This window comes from Lithobates pipiens, unplaced genomic scaffold (assembly GCF_037356315.1).
Source record: "Lithobates pipiens isolate NorthernLeopardFrog02 unplaced genomic scaffold, aLitPip1_a1.2 Scaffold_13, whole genome shotgun sequence".
NCBI lineage: Eukaryota > Metazoa > Chordata > Amphibia > Anura > Ranidae > Lithobates > Lithobates pipiens.
In genome coordinates this window covers 543,550,869-543,567,494 of record NW_027507718.1, presented here as the reverse complement: position 1 = coordinate 543,567,494, position 16,626 = coordinate 543,550,869, and the positions used below count along the sequence as shown (strand labels likewise).

At 42.8% G+C, this 16,626-nt stretch overlaps 1 protein-coding gene across 1 annotated transcript in view; it reads right to left on the bottom strand.

The window, feature by feature from the left end:
* Positions 1 to 306: 306 nt before the first annotated feature.
* Positions 307 to 16,626, bottom strand: part of LOC143975977 (dynactin subunit 1-like) — a 47,605-nt gene continuing 31,285 nt past the window's right edge. Inside the window, 7 exon segments of the mRNA XM_077478504.1 lie at positions 307 to 2,382; positions 5,226 to 5,315; positions 7,329 to 7,402; positions 9,349 to 9,538; positions 10,958 to 11,091; positions 14,178 to 14,192; positions 16,179 to 16,345. Of these exon segments, the coding sequence (XP_077334630.1) occupies positions 2,245 to 2,382; positions 5,226 to 5,315; positions 7,329 to 7,402; positions 9,349 to 9,538; positions 10,958 to 11,091; positions 14,178 to 14,192; positions 16,179 to 16,345 (808 nt within the window). The 3' untranslated portion in view covers positions 307 to 2,244.

The following is a 16,626-nucleotide window of genomic DNA, read 5'->3' as shown; positions in this document are numbered from 1 at the left end:
ATGTCTGCAGTCTACGAACATCTGCCTCCAGCATGTCTGCAGTCTACGAACATCTGCCTCCAGCATGTCTGCAGTCTACGAACATCTGCCTCCAGCATGTCTGCAGTCTACGAACATCTGCCTCCAGCATGTCTGCAGTCTGACAGCTCTCTGTAGCATTGCATTTACTGAACAGGATGTCTGCTCCTTCTGTAGGTTTAATAGCTGCACTTATATCAAAGTTGACCACCACTGCTCCAGGGTAAATAAAAGTGTTTAGTAACCCAGATCTGTCAGCCTTAGCAATAATAAGTGACCACCAACTGATTAAATTTATAGCTTTCAGTTTATTTAGAGTGCATACAGAAAAAGCCAACGCTGATAAATATTGTATGTAAGAACCACAGCTGTGCGGTGTAGGCACACCGAAGACAGATTCCGAGGGAGGACACGGGACCCCGGCCATCCAGGACACGGGACGGACCTCGCCCATCCAGGACACGGGACCCGCCCATCGAGTGACGTCATTAAACAAGTCTGCATGATTTGAGAAATAAGGAACAAAGCTACACCGTTAGTGTTGAATTTCCCGAGTGCCATCATTCATGAAGTGATTCTCTCTTCTGGTAAGCGGTAAAATAAAAAAAAATCCACTTTATAAAATAGTGATGTGTCCTATTCCTTATGGCTGTACAGGCTCTTGGAATATATTTTTAGGAAAGGATTCTTCCAATTTTTATTTTGAGGTCACAAAAAAAAACTGTAGACACATGGGAGGACATTTATCCATCTTGTCACAAGGCATAGCAATGCTAAACAGGAGCAGTGAAACGCATTGCAAGACGAGATTTATTACGATATAAAACTCCTCCTTTGCCGCTGTAAAATCCACACGAGTGACTGCGTTAAACCTGACCCTGACCACGTCTCAATTCTGCGTCTGTTCAGAGTGGAAATCTGTCCTACGTTCAGTAAAACTTTGCAGACTGTCACGCTTGGCTGCCCAGGAATACAAACACACAGGTCTGTAAACTGGTTGCAAAGACTTTAGGTTGAAGGAGACGCAGCCTGGTTTTTGCGACTAAGCCTAGGTTCACACAATATGCAGTGTGGGAACCGTAGCGATCCCCGTGCGTGCGTTTCCCACACCGTGATCTGCTGCAGGTGTCAAAAAAAACAAAAAAGGCAACGACATCACAAAAGGATCACAAACGCAGCGTGGTTTGCCCACACTGGATGGCATAATAGAAAACGATCATGCGATGCGGCTCAGAAAAAGGTGACTGCACTTCTTTTTTTGGTGCGATGCGGTATGAATCGAGTCCATTCATATTGAATGGGCTTAAATCAAACCGCACTGAATCACTTGTGAATTCCACAGGAATGCGCTGCGTTTCCTGTGCGATTCACATGCAAGTTATAGTGTGAACTGGGGTTAATCGTGTCACGAATTTGCTTGATAAATGCCCTCCGATTGAATGATGTGTCTGATAATGTGTCCCGTACACTGGAGCCCTGAGCAAAACAGGAGCATTTCTCAGCGAGCTCACTAAAGAGCCTGTACAGCAGAGGGTCTCAAACTAGCGGCACTCCAGCTGTTGCAAAACTACAAGTCCCATCACGCTTGTAACCGTCAGCCTTGCAATGCCCCATGGGACTTGTAGTTTCGCAACAGCTGGAGGGCCACCACTTTGAGACCCCTGCTGTAAAGACATAAGTGGGTGGCATATGTAAATAATCTTTTTTTTTTGTTGTTGCAGGTTTGACAACTTTTGCAATAGTGCCAGACATAGGGGCAGCCCTATTGTCAGAGGGCTTTTAAATTTAAAGCAGGTAGATGTGCAGCTTGGATGCTCATAGACCTGCTACATAATAGTAGGCGACAGGTTATCGTGAGGGCAGCGGGGTCCTTGATGACTGGGCCCAGTAAAACAGGCGAAAGTGTGGCAGAGAAGCCTCCTGCAGTGAAAGGAGCCAGAAAACACCTTTAAAAGTCCTGCTTGTATTTGCCAGATTGGCGTCTCTTTAGCCATGCTTTACTATTTTGGGTCTGCGATGTAGGAGAGGGGTGACTACTACCTGTCGTGTCATTATGCAGTTATCGGCACTCCAGGGACTCGGCGGTAATGGAGAAAAGCAGCGGGGCCAGTGCTGGCGAGGCAGGTGTGTGTACTGACCTCTCCCCACCTGGCACTTCGGATCCATTCCTGTATATAGTGGGTGACCCCCTACACCCCCCCTCCAACCTGCAGAGCCCACTTCTCTCTAGCTGATGAGGCGACCATGCAGTTCGCTTAGTTGTTCCGGGGTTAGCACCAGGCGATGGATCTGTCCCTGCTCCGCCTGACACGGGAGCATCACCTTGCCGATGTAAACTGTGTCTTCTCTCTTCTCCTCTTTGGCCTGTTGGGGAAAAAATAAATAAATGGGGAAAAGGTTAAAAATGTCCAGGACAAAATTTATATCAGAGGTTAATTGGCTATAACTGACAACAAGTGGGCTATTATGTTGTCCAACAAAATTATTTAGAAAACATCTCTCTCTCTCTTTATATACAGTACATCTCTATTAACCACCTCAATACAGTGCAGTTACACCCCCTTCCTGACCAGACCAATTTTCAGCTTTCAGAGCTCTCACAGTTTGAATGACAATTACTCAGTCATGCAACACTGTATCCATATGAAACTTGCGTCCTTTTTTCCCACACAAATAGAGCTTTATTTTAGTGGTATTTAATCACTAGTGGGTTTTTTATTTTTTGTGCTATAAATAAAAAAAAAAGTAAATTTTGTGAAAAAAAAAAATGCCTTTTTTCTTTGTTTCTGTCATAAATTTTTGCTAATTAGTAATTTTTCTTCATAAATTTTGGCCTAAATTTATACTGTTACATATCTTTGGTAAAAATAACCCACATTAGTATATATTATTTGGTCTTTGTGAAAGTTATAGAGTCTACAAACTATGGTGCCAATCGCTGAAAATTGATCACTTCTGATCAGGCCTTCAGTACATCAGGTGAGACTCATTTCTTGAGACACTAACAAGTCAGGAAAGTACAAATACCCCCCAAATGACCCCTTTTTACAAAGTAGACATCCCAAGGTATTAAGTAAGTAGCATGGTGAGTTTTTTTAAGTTGTCATTTTTTCCCACAATTCTTTGCAAAATTAAGATTTTTTTTTTTTTTACAAAATTGTCATATTATCAGGTTATTTCTCACACACAGCATATGCATACAACAAATTACACCCCAAAATACATTCTGCTACTCTTCCCGAGTACGGCGATACCACATGTGTGAGACTTTTACACAGCCTGGCCACATACAGAGGACTAACATTGATGTAGTACCTTCAGACGTTCTACGAGCAAAAATGACGCATCTCATTTCTCAACCACCTATTACACTTTTGAAGGCCCTGGAGCACCAGGACAATGGAATTCCCATAAAATGACCCCATTTTGGAAAGAAAACTCCCCAACGTATAATCTGTGAGGCATAATGAGTCTTTTGAATGGTTAATTTTTTTCCAGAAGTTTTTGGAATATGTGGGAAAAAATTAAAACGCATTTTTTTTTTACACAAAATTGTCAATTTATAAGATATTTCTAACACATAGCATGTATATAGCAAAAATTACACCCCAAAATACATTCTGCTACTCCTCCCGAGTATGGCAATACCACATGTGTAGGACTTTTACACAGCCTGGTCACATAGAGAGACCGAACATTGAAGTAGTACGTTCAGGCGTTCTAGGAGCATAAATGACACATCTCATTTCATTCCTACCCATCACACTTTTGAAGGTCCTGGAGCACCAGGACAGTGAAATTACCCACAAAATGACCCCATTTTGGAAAGCAAACACCCCAACGTATATTCTATGAGACATGGGCTGCAAATAGGTACTCGGGTACTCTGATGGGCTGGTGACAGGTACTCGAGTACTCTGATGGCCTGGTGACAGGTACTCGGGTACTCTGATGGCCTGGTGACAGGTACTCTGATGGCTTGGTGACTGGTATTTGGGTACTCTGAAGGGCGGTGACAGGTACTCGGGTACTAAGATGAACTGGGACAGGTACTCGGGTATTCAGATGAACTGGGACAGGTACTCGGGTACTCTGATGGGCTGTGACAGGTACTCGGGTACTCTGATGGACCGTGACAGATACTCGGATACTCTGATGGACCGTGACAGATACTCGGGTACTCTGATGGGCCGGGACAGGTACTCGGGTACTCTGATGGGCCGGGACAGGTACTCGGGTACTCCGATGGGCTGTGACAGGTACTCGGGTACTCTGATGGACCGTGACAGATACTCGGATACTCTGATGGACCGTGACAGATACTCGGGTACTCTGATGGGCCGGGACAGGTACTCGGGTACTCTGATGGGCCGGGACAGGTACTCAGGTACTCTGATGGGCCGGGACAGGTAATCAGGTACTCTGATGGGCCGGGACAGGTAATCGGGTACTCTGATGGACTGTGACAGGTACTCTGATGGACTGTGACAGGTACTCTGATGGACTGTGATTGACAGGTACTATGAGGGGTGGTGACAGGTCCTCTTTATTGGGGGGGGGCAGGCAGGCAATCAGTGTGATTGGTGTACACTGTAGGCGGTAACGAGATGTTACCGCAATCTCCTCCTCACACACGGTCGGTGTGTGAGGAGGAGAACCCGGTAACATCTCATTACTGCGGTTTGTTTACATTTTAGTGATTGGCTGTGAAAGGATCACAGCCGATCACGTGGGTAAACAGCCGGCCAATGTCTGTTTACCAGCGTCGGTGACAAGCAGTGTTCCCGGGGAAAACGCCGCCACCGACGTGCACGCGCAGCCCGCTCACGATCGCGCGCATGCGCCGTGCACAGTGGGGGTGTGACCACCTTATATACCACGTGTATATATATATATATATATATATATATATATATATATATATATATATATATATATATATACACACACACATATAAATTATATAAATACATTTTAATACGGTAATTGTATCTGACAATTACAGCATTAAGTTGCAGTAGGCATATATTGTGAATAAACCTCCAGCCTTCATATGACTATTGTGTTATTGCAATGAAAGTGATTTCCGATTTATGTGCGGTCGGTGCCGGCTCAGACTGATTGCTAGCAGATGTACACAGTGTCGGCTGCTACTTGTCACAGGGTGAACAGAGACTAATGCTCCACAAAGCCTACAGACGACTCACCTTTATAAAGTCTAACGATGGGAAGGTGGCAAAATCTGTTGGGACGTTTGCACCAGGGAACTGCAATATGGTCTCCTTCAGGACTTCATCCTGTGAACAGACAACAGACCAGGGTGTAGAAAGACAATACGGTCAATTAACTAAAAACAATCTGGTTACTTTTAGACCCCTTTCGCACTGGGGAGGTGCGGGAGTTAGCGGTAAAGCGCTGCTAGTTTTAGTGACACTTTACCGCTGTTATATAGCTGCTTTTCAGCTGCTAGCGGGGTGCTTTTACCCCCGGATAGCGGCGAAAGAAAGGGTTAATAGCCCCCCGTGTTGCGGTGCTGTCGAAGTGCTTTGCAGCCGCTTCAGCAGCGCTGCCCATACCAATCAATGGACAGGGGCGGTGCGGGAGCGGTGTAAACACCACTCTCGCTGGCACCAAAAGATGCTACTTGCAGGAATTTTTTCCCCCGTCCTGCAAGCAGACCGCCCCAGTGTGATAGCACTCCGGCTTTCACACTGGGGTGGCTTAAGAGGCACTTTTCAGGTGCTATTTATTTTTACAGCTAAAATGCCTGAAAAGCGCCCCAATGTGAAAGGGGTCTAAAGAGACTCTCTTACTTTGACCACCAATGAAATGTAGCACTTCATTAACCACCAACGTAAGAGGGCACTTCAATGGCGACCAACATAAGGGGGCACTACACTGACCATCACTGTAAATGGGGACTTCATTGATTGCCAAAGCAAAGGGGCACTACAGTGACCACCAAAGCAAAGGGGCACTACAGTGACCGCCAAAGCAAAAGGGCAATACAGTGACCGCCAAAGCAAAAGGGCAATACAGTGACCGCCAAAGCAAAAGGGCAATACAGTGACCGCCAAAGCAAAGGGGCACTACAGTGACCGCCAAAGCAAAGGGGCACTACAGTGACCGCCAAAGCAAAGGGGCACTACATGACCGCCAAAGTAAAGAGGCACTACAGTGACCGCCAAAGCAAAAGGGCAATACAGTGACCGCCAAAGCAAAGGGGCACTACAGTGACCGCCAAAGCAAAAGGGCAATACAGTGACCGCCAAAGCAAAAGGGCAATACAGTGACCGCCAAAGCAAATGGGCAATACGTGACCGCCAAAGCAAAGGGGCACTACAGTGAGTAAGGTGGCCATACACTGTCCACTAATGTTAAAGAATAACAGGTTCCAAAGATCACCTGGCTAACCCCTCCCGATCCCTCATTGTGACAGCAGGTGGGGGATCTTCTCCCCTTCTCACCTGTCACAATTCAAAAAACATGCTCCTACTCAAATGGCCATGGCATTCATTCACAGTTTCATGTAAATTAATGATATCTACGGTCTTCCATTGCAGCAGACAGCTTGTATTAAGCGGCGCTTTATGAGTGTTTTTCGGGGAGCTGGCAGTGTGAAAGGGCTCTTAAAGCACTCGGGGCTTTCACATTGGGACTGCAGATGAGGCTTCTTTCAAATCGCTTTACAGGTGCTTTTTTTTTAACACCAAAGCGTGTGAAAAACGCCCCAGTGTGAAAGGGGTCTTAAGCAATCGTAAGCGGAAGTTCTCCTTCCCGCACCTCCATCCTGAAATCTTCTGGAACACATGACAGGTTCTAGAAGACTTCGGGGACCAGTCACAGAACGCGGTGGGCACCCCGACTGTAAAGCCGCAAGCTGTCACAGCCGATGTGCCCATAGTGAAGATGCCGGTGCAACCGAGGGAGGACATGGGGAGAACGTGGCTGTGGTAGGTGCACCGCTGGATCGTGGGACAAGCGAGCGTGCGTTTTATTAAAAGTCAGCAGCTACAGTTTTTGTAGATTCTGACTTTTAATAAACAAAAAAAAAAAAAATGACTGAAACCCCGCTTTAAGTACACAACATTCTTTATTTTTCCTATTATCATATGAACAACTTTCAGTTCAGTCCAATGTCCACTAAGCTGTCGATATATTTATCCGCAGGGGTTTCCCTGAGAACTAGAAGTTTTATTTAAAATTTCCTTCCCTTGAAAAAAACGTTCCCAAAAATGACAAAATTATCAGATGTTGCTTAGCAACCGGTGAAAAGAAAACCGATTTAGGCGGCCATCGTTCTGATTTACCTTCAGTTTGTCGATCGTCTCGCTGAGCGACTTGAGGCGAGCGGCCTGTTCAAAGAGCTGCGCCGATGGAGTGCCTGTGTACAGAAATATTACAACTAGAGATTACAATATTGATTTGCGATAACAAGTAAAAAAAGAGTTTTTTGAAGTTGGCATTTTTTGTTACAAATAAAAAAATAAAATAAAAAAATTGTTTACAATTTTATTTTTTACATATTGTCACCGATGCAGTACAGTGTCGTCATAGAACTGGTCTGGCGGTGATCAGGGACACGGACTGGTGACAGTACCAAAAAAAAATAAATAAATAAAAAAGTAAAAAAAAAAAAAGTTTTCCATTTTTTTTGTACTTTTTTTCACAATTCTTTTATTTTTAAACACACTGTGACCACAGCAATACAGTGTTACTATAGTAGCATTGTAAGAATCTCAGGAAGTGATCAGGATTTTTTTACCTTATGATTGCTTATAGCAGTACATGACATTGCTATAAGCAAGCAAACAGTTACCCCCTGGATCCACCCCTTAAATAAATAATCCACACATTTCTAGGTATTTATGGTTTTTCCGCGGCAAACAAGGAGGAGTGTTTCGCTTTGGAATAAGTTTGTTGGTTGGAGATTTATGGGGGTGTGGATGGGAAATGATAGGTAGAATCAGGGAGGTTTCCATATGTAGGGCCCCCCTGGCTCTCCCTTCCTACCCCGTTTCCCCGAAAATAAGACCTAGCGTGACTGTCGGTGATGGCTACAATATAAGCCCTACCCCCCTCCCCCCAAATAAGCCCTAGTTAAAGTCCTTGTAGGTCTTATTTTCAGGGTAGGGCTTATTTTCGGGGAAACAAGATAGGGCTTATTTTGGGGGGTAGGACTTATATTGCAGCCATCACCGACAATCACGCTAGGGCTTACTTTCGGGAAAACAGAGTAAATTAGTAAATATTACCTTCACTTTTTTATTTTTCCCTTTGATGAAGAAGTTGGGCATTTTTTTTTTTTTTTTTATATGAGGAGGAAGATGGAGAGAATCTATAAATTATGTGTATATTATGGGGTATTTAGAATGTTTTGTAGTATGCATATTCTAGGAACGATACATATACAAAATACATTTTGAATGTCGTGTTTTTTTAAATTATTATTTAATAAAAAAAGTTTAAAATAAACAAGCATTTTACTGAATGAAACTGATTGTTTGGTTGTGATTAGCTGTGATTGGCCAGAGCCAAATCACATGGAACAGGTGGGGCTGCGACTGGCCCAGTCTCTACCACGTGTTCACACTGATCAGTTTACCGGCTCGCATGCCGGTACCATGTAGCCGCTGTGACCAATCACAGCTAGCAAACACATTTGTAAACAATGGATGTGGCATGAAAGGAAGCCATTCATGGTTTACAACAGTCATGTGATCTGCGGCGATTGGACACAGCGGTCACATGGTACCAGCAGTGAGCCGGTACGCTGATCAGTCACTGGCTGTATCCGGTGGACACAGGCAGTGACTGATTGCGCGGCACCTTCTGAGAGGATGTCATATGACGTCCACCCAAGAGGAGGAAAGTCCCGACCGCCCGTCAATCTGCTATAGGCCGGGCACGAAGGTGTTAAAAAGGTCTCTCTTATATTGAACTATATCACAAACATTAAAAAAAGTGATATCAGTACTCCCTGATCAGCAATGCTGTAGCACAGGGATATGCAATTAGCGGACCTCCAGCTGTTGCCGAACTACAACTCCCATGAGGCATAGCAAGACTCTGACAGCCACAAGCATGACACCCAGAGGCAGAGGCATGATGGCCCTTGTAGTTTTGCAACAGCTGGAGGTCCGCCAATTGCATATCGCTGCGAGTGTAGCGAGTCAATGGCTCAAAAGTACCCCAGCCACTGGACTAGCCTTGGTTAAGCTCAAAGCCAAGCAAAGCAGCATTTCCAGTAGCGGAGGCGGAACCACGCGGGAATTCACAACAGGTTTCCTCTAAAAGGCTCTATATGTTTACCGTGATGATAGAACAGACCTCCTTTCTTGTGTGTGATGTCAACCACCTTGGCGTTGGCGCTCATCTGATGGAGGGTATCCAACAGCTGACTGGTCTTGCGGTAGAGCGTCCCAGACATGATCTCCTCCCGCTGGCGGTCTTTGGGGAGGGTCAGTTTAGGCACGTGCAGTAGCGGTAGGGAAGACAGCTCCTCCTTCATCCGCTGAGCCTGGAAAGTTAAAAAAATTAAAATAAATAAAAAAAGAAGAGGAGGAGAGAAGTGCTGGGCAGTTGTATTGCAGGTTTAGAGATTTGGGGATTTTTAAGCTGCGTATTAAATCAATAAAAAAAAAAAAAAAATAGAAATATATAGATTTTAATACCCTAAAAGAAGATATTTCATGAAAGCAACACAGAATACATTGCATAGATATATACAATACAGTCCATATAGGTACTGCATAATGATGTCATTCCCAACATGTTTCGCCCTAATGATGGGGCTTCCTCTGGAGATGCTGTCCAATTGGGTAACAGAGCCTTCCTAGAGTACAGATCAGACTCTCTGGTCTTTTAATGCCTCCTGCGATAACCTGCAGTCAGTGTTAATTTCGGCGGCTAAAACATTTTAGTCGACTAAATTAATATTATTTTAGTCGACTAAAACTAAACAACTGAAATGACTAAAATACGGCTAAAACTAAAATGGCATTTTTAGTCAAGACTAAAATGGGACTAAAACTAAAATGCCATTTTAGTCAAAAGACTAAAAGACCAAAACTAAATTGAAATTTGACTTCAAAATGAACACTGGTCTGTAGTGCATGTTCATATCTCAATGCAATAATAAATAACATTTATTTGATTTTTTTCACTCCAGCAGTATGTAATGAGTTTGCAGATTGTAGAGCATTGTCAAGCATTACAATTGAATTAAACCCATTCGATTTTAGACGACTAAAATGAGTTTTGAGTCAACTAAAATCTACTGGAGACTTAGTCGACTAAAACATAGGACATTTTAGTCAACTAAAATCTACTGGAGATTTCAATCGACTAAAACAATTGCAGAAGACTAAAAATTGGACTAAAACTAAAATACTATTTTAGTCCCGAGACTAAAAACGAAAATCGAAATTTGCTGCCAAAATTAACACTGCCTGCAGTCCGGTGTTTGGTCCTATGGTGTCTGTCTGACTCCCTGAACCATCATCATTTGCAAGTACTCTGAGAAGGCGCAGTTATCCAAATGGACAGCATCCTCTGAGGAAGCCCCATCATTAGGACGAAACATGTTGGGAATTGCATCACTGTGCTGTACCTATATGGTCAGTACTGTATGAGTCTATGCAATGTATTCTGTGTTGCTTTTATGCGTTCTTTTAGTGTATTAATAAAATCTATATATTTCTAAATTTTTTCATCGATTTAATACGCCCCTTAAAAATCCCATAATCTCTAAAACCCACAAAGGGTTGTGGTGCTATAACATTGGTATATTGTCCATAAGCGGAGCCATTTCTTGCTGGTCAGTCATAGTGACCGTTACAATCCCCTCCCTATAAGCCATAGTTTGCTTTGGCCCAGAAGACAAAAATCTGGCCACCAGCTTACCCCGCCCCCCCCCGTGCTTTAGGATCACCTTTACCTTCAGCTTGTTGTTCTCCTGCTTCAGGTGCTTCATGGAGAGGCGCAGGGCATCGATCTGCTGCAGAAGCAGCGGCGAGTCCCTTATCTGTACAGGACCCGATCCGTTAAGCATGGACTGGTTGGAGACGACTCCTAACATGGAGAAGCAATGAACACAGAGACGGGTCAGGGTCATGAACACTGCGAGATCGTCAGGGCGGCCACGGCATGCATACATACATACAACAGGGGCGTCTTAAGGATTTAGTGATACAACCTCGGTACAGGAGTCATGCACATTTCCCATCATGAACAAGGGGGCGCTCATGGACTCAAATGGGGTCTATTTATAAAGGTCAGGCGATTTATCCTCACAAGATTCCCTGATTTTTACTCTGGTGTACAAAAAAGAAAAAAAGAAAACCGCTGGTGAAAGAAGGTGGAAAGACCACCTTCATGGAGGCCCCTACCACATCCTCCTCTCTGCTCAAACTCATTTTTTTGTTTTTAAATAAATGACCCTATATTTTGGGCATTGTAAATTCCAGGTAAAAACAAAAAAAAAAAACAATCAAAAAAAGAATAAAAAAAAAAAAAAAAAGACTGTCTATAAAATGGATTTTGCATTAAATGTTATTGTTTTGCGGAATTATGCAAAGAACAAATGAAAGGGAGAAACTGCACTGAGCAGCATTCAGAGCAGGGAGAGGGCAAACTACCCCGTTTCCCCGAAAATAAGACCTAGCGTGATTGTCGATGATAGCTGCAATATAAGCCCCACCCCCCCAAATAAGCCCTAGTTAAAGCCGTTGTAGGTCTTATTTTCAGAGTAGGGCTTATTTTCGGAGAAACAGGGTAGGGCTCATTTGGGGGGGTAGGGCTTATATTGCAGCCAACACCGACAATCACGCTAGGTCTTATTTTCGGGGGAAACAGGGTAGGGCTTATTGGGGGGGGGGGGGGGTTGAGATAAGAAAGAGAAATAGACTTGGCGCTATACCTTTGGTTTGGAAGAAATTAATAATTAGTTATAATTTGTATAAATTTTCCAGCATACTGGTAAGTAATAAAAATTGGAAATTATATATTCATACCCAAAAGTAATCTCTAGTGATTATTTTTATATATATATATATATGCATCTGTATAAATGCCATAAGGTGCTAACAAACCATAAATAAACATGCAATCAATACCTAATCATAGGAATTGCATGTTTATTTATGGTTTGTTAGCACCTTATGGCATTTATACAGATGCATATATATATATATATATAAATAATCACTAGAGATTACTGTTGGGTATGAATAGATAATTTCCATTACTTACCAGCATGCTGGAAAATTTATACAAATTATAACTAATTATTAATTTCTTCCAAACCAAAAGGTATAGCGCCAAGTCTATTTCTCTTTCTTATCTCATTTTACTGTTTCACCCACACTGGGTGGAAATTTCATAGAGGCCGCTCATACCATAATTATACCAATCTGCTCCATAGCGCAACCTTACCCCTTTCTCTTGCCTTTCTTATTGGGGGGGGGGGAGTAGGGCTTATATTGCAGCCATCACCGACAATCACGCTAGGGCTTATCTTCGGGGAAACGGGCTAGGGCACACATCTTCATTTTCAGTGGCACCCAGATCACCGAAAATACAAACACCGGGGATAAGGCCCCCCCAATGGAAAGCAGGTACTGTCCATAATTCAAGTAGTTTAGTTTGACTGTTGAAAAAAAATAACTTCAAAGGACTTCAGAAAAAAAAAATAGGTGGAAAAAACACCACCTACCAAAAGGTTTATAATACCTCCACCCCACACAATAAAAAAAGCTGGTGTTGTCAAATCGCTTACAAATACATCCTGAAGAAACCTGCAAAGCGAAACACGTTGGACTGTAACTTACAAGCTACAGAGTCTGGGCTATAATGACCGACAGCAGGATGACCATGTTCTATATAAAAAAAAAAAAAAAAAAAAAAAAAAAAAGCTGACGTCAATCGCTTACAAACCGGGAAACCTGCAAGGCGAAACACGCTGGACTGTAACTTCCAAGCTACAGAGTCTGGGCTATACTGACTGACAGCAGGATGAGCATGTTCTAAAAAAAAAAAAAAAAAAGCTGACGTCAAATCACTTACAAATACGTCCTGAAGAAACCTGCAGGGCAAAACACGCTGGACTGTAGCTTCCAAGCTACAGAGTTTGGGCTATACTAACTGACAGCAGGACGAGCACGTCCTAAAAAAAGAAATCTGACGTCAAATCGCTTACAAACCCCGTCCTGAAGAAACCTGCAAGGCGAAACACGTTGCCCATGTGATTGGCTGATTATCAATTTATGTCATCAAGCAATTGAAGGGGTGTGCAGAATAGTGACCAGTGAGCGCACATTTCCTTGCCTAGAACTTTATTGCGATGTCAAGTGACATTTGAGCTCGGTCGGCCACTAAGCTTTCTTTTTTTTTTTTTCTGGGCAGACCACTGAAGGAGAGAGTGACGGAGAAAAGGCTTCTTGTTTGTTTCTCCCCCTCATCTATGCATTGGAACTCTATGAGACAACGCTGCCCAGTGCCGCCAACACATCGGATGTGAGCGGATCTTTTACAAGGTGGTCATGTGTGCCAAATAATAACGCGGCACCTTCCTGGAAAAATAAATAAGATATAGATGGGCTAAAGAGAGATTTTTTCCCCCCCCCCTCATTTACAATCTGTAAAACCATTGTCATCCTGGGAGGAAGTGAAAGGAGGACCCCGGTATTACTGACAGGGGGCTTCTAATGCTTTCCTGTTTCATCCAAACAAAACTAAAAAAAATAAAAATAAACTAAAATATAAATAAACTAAAATAAAAAGGTTTTGGCTTTGAATAAATTGTAAAAAAAAAAAAAAAAAGATTAAAGTAAAAATAAATAAAGTTTTGGCTTTGAATTGTAAAAAAATTAATAAAATAAAAATAAATAAAATAAAGTTTTGGCTTTGAATAAATTGTAAAAAAAAAAAAAAAAAAAAAAAGATTAAAATAAAAATAAATAAAATAAAGTTTTGGCTTTGAATTAAAAAAAAATAAAAAGTTTGGGCTTTGAATAAACTAAAAAAAAAAAAAAAAAAACATCATACAACAAAATAATAAATTTGACCTTTTATAAACAGACCCCAACATGTAACAATGTAGAGGAGACATGAATGGGTGCATGCTGCGTACAGGAGAGTACAGGGTGCCGGTACTATACCTATCTGTTCTTCCTCTGTCAGGGCACAGGACAGGAAGACAGAAAAATTAGAGAATTCAGAGAAGAGAACAGAAAATAAAAAAAATAAAACAGCAGACAATTTAGGATTGGCTCACACACAAGAGAGGGGTTCCAGGCCTGTAGAAGCTCACAGTGTGCAGCGAAATCAGTAAGTGATGTCAGTACAGGGGGAGGAGTCTGTACAACTGTGCAAGACAGGAAAAAAAAATGATCCATCCTGTGTGGAAAACTTCCAACAGGTGGACTGGGGTGCTGTTTCTAAACCATTCACTGGGGAAAAAAATCCAGTTCATGTTTTATAAGTAAAAAAAAACCCTATATATATATATATATATATATACACACACACACAGATAGATAAAATTTTATATATATATATATATATATAGAGAGAGAGAGAGAAATAATATTATATATATATATATACACACACACACACACACACACACACCACACACACCACACACACCACACACACCACACACACCACACACACCACACACACCACACACACCACACACACCACACACACCACACACACCACACACACCACACGTATTGAGACGCTTGCCTTTGCGCGCACACACACATGAACTTTAATGACATCCCAGTCTTAGTCCGTAGGGTTCAATTTTGAGTTGGCTCCGCCCTTTGCAGCTATAACAGCTTCAACTCTTCTGGGAAGGCCGTCCACAAGGATTAGGAGATGTGTCTATGGGAACGTTTGACCATTCTTCCAGAAGAGCATTTGTGAGGTCAGGCACTGATGTTGGACAAGAAGGCCTAGCTTGTAGTCTCCGCTCTAATTCATCCCAAAGGTGTTCTATCGGGTTGAGGTCAGGACTCTGTGCAGGCCAGTCAAGTTCCTCCAACCCAAACTCGCTCATCCATGTCTTTATGGACCTTGCTTTGTGCACTGGTGCAGATCCTTTGCTGGAGGAGGGATTATGGTGTGGGGGGTTGGTCCAGTGAAGGGAACTCTTAAGGCACTAATGTTGGACGAAAAAACCTGGCTTGCAGTCTCTAATTCATCCCCCAAAGGTGTTCTAACGGGTTGAGGTCAGGACTCATCCATGTCTTTATGAACCTTGCTTTGTGCACTGGTGGGCAGTCATGTTGGAACAGGAAGGGGCCGTCCCCAAACTGTTCCCAGTTGGGAGCATCAAATTGTCCAAAATGTCTTGGCATGCTGATGCCTTAAGTGTTCCCTTCACTGGAACTAAAGGGGTCAAGCCCAACCCCTGAAAAACAACCCCCACCCCATAATCCCCCCTCCAGCAAATGATTTGGACCAGTGCACAAAGCAAGGGCCATAAAGACATGGATGAGCGAGTTTGGTGTGGAGGAACTTTACTAGCCTGCACAGAGTCCTGACCTCAAACCGATAAAACACCTTTGGGATGAATTAGAGCGGAGACTCTGAGCCAGACCTTTTTATCCTCATCAGTGCCTGACCTCACAAATGCTCGTCTGGAAGAATGGTCAAACATTCCCATAGACACCCTCCTAAACCTTGTGGACGGCCTTCCCAGAAGAGTTGAAGCTGTTATGGCTGCAAAGGGCGGGGCCAACTCAATATTGAACCCTATTGGCTAAGACTGGGATGCCATTAACCACTTCCCGCCCGGCCTATAGCAGACTAACGGCCGGGAAGTGGTTCAGTTATCCTGACTGGGCATCATATGACGTCCTGCAGGATAACATGTCGGCCGTGCGCCGATCGAGATTGCGGCGTGTCAGTCTGGCACTCCGCATCTCCGTTCGTGGTAAGAAGCCTCTGACAGAGGCTTCTTACCACGTGATCAGCTGTGACCAATCACAGCTGATCATCGCGTGAACCAGGAAGTGCCGATAAACATATATTACACACACACATACATACATATATATATATATATATATATATATACATATATACATTTTTTTCTTGATATGCTGGTAAACTGCAAAAAAAACAAAAAAAAAACATGGTCCACTCACCTCCAGCAATGCCAGACACAATAGATGCCACACCAGAAGCGGGGGCTCCACGGAGACCCTCGATCGTGCGCTTTGATTGGTTGTTCAGTCTCTGCCTTAGCTCGGCCTTCTCCGCCTCCAGCTGGTCGATATCCGCCTGAAGGGCGTCCATCGTCTCCTCGAACTCCCTGCCAAAAGCACAAAAAAATGATCAATAGCAGAAGCAGCAACCTAAACCGTAGAAATTAAAAAAAAAAACAAAAAAAAACAGGAAAAAAAAAACAGGAAAAAAACAAAAAAAAACAGAAAAAAAAAACAGGAAAAAAACCAAAAAAAAACAGGAAAAAAACAAAAAAAAAAAAAACAGGAAAAAAACAAAAAAAAAAAAAACAGGAAAAAAAAACAAAAAAAAAAACAGGAAAAAAAACAGGAAAAAAAACAAAAAAAAAAACAGAAGAAAAAAAAAAAC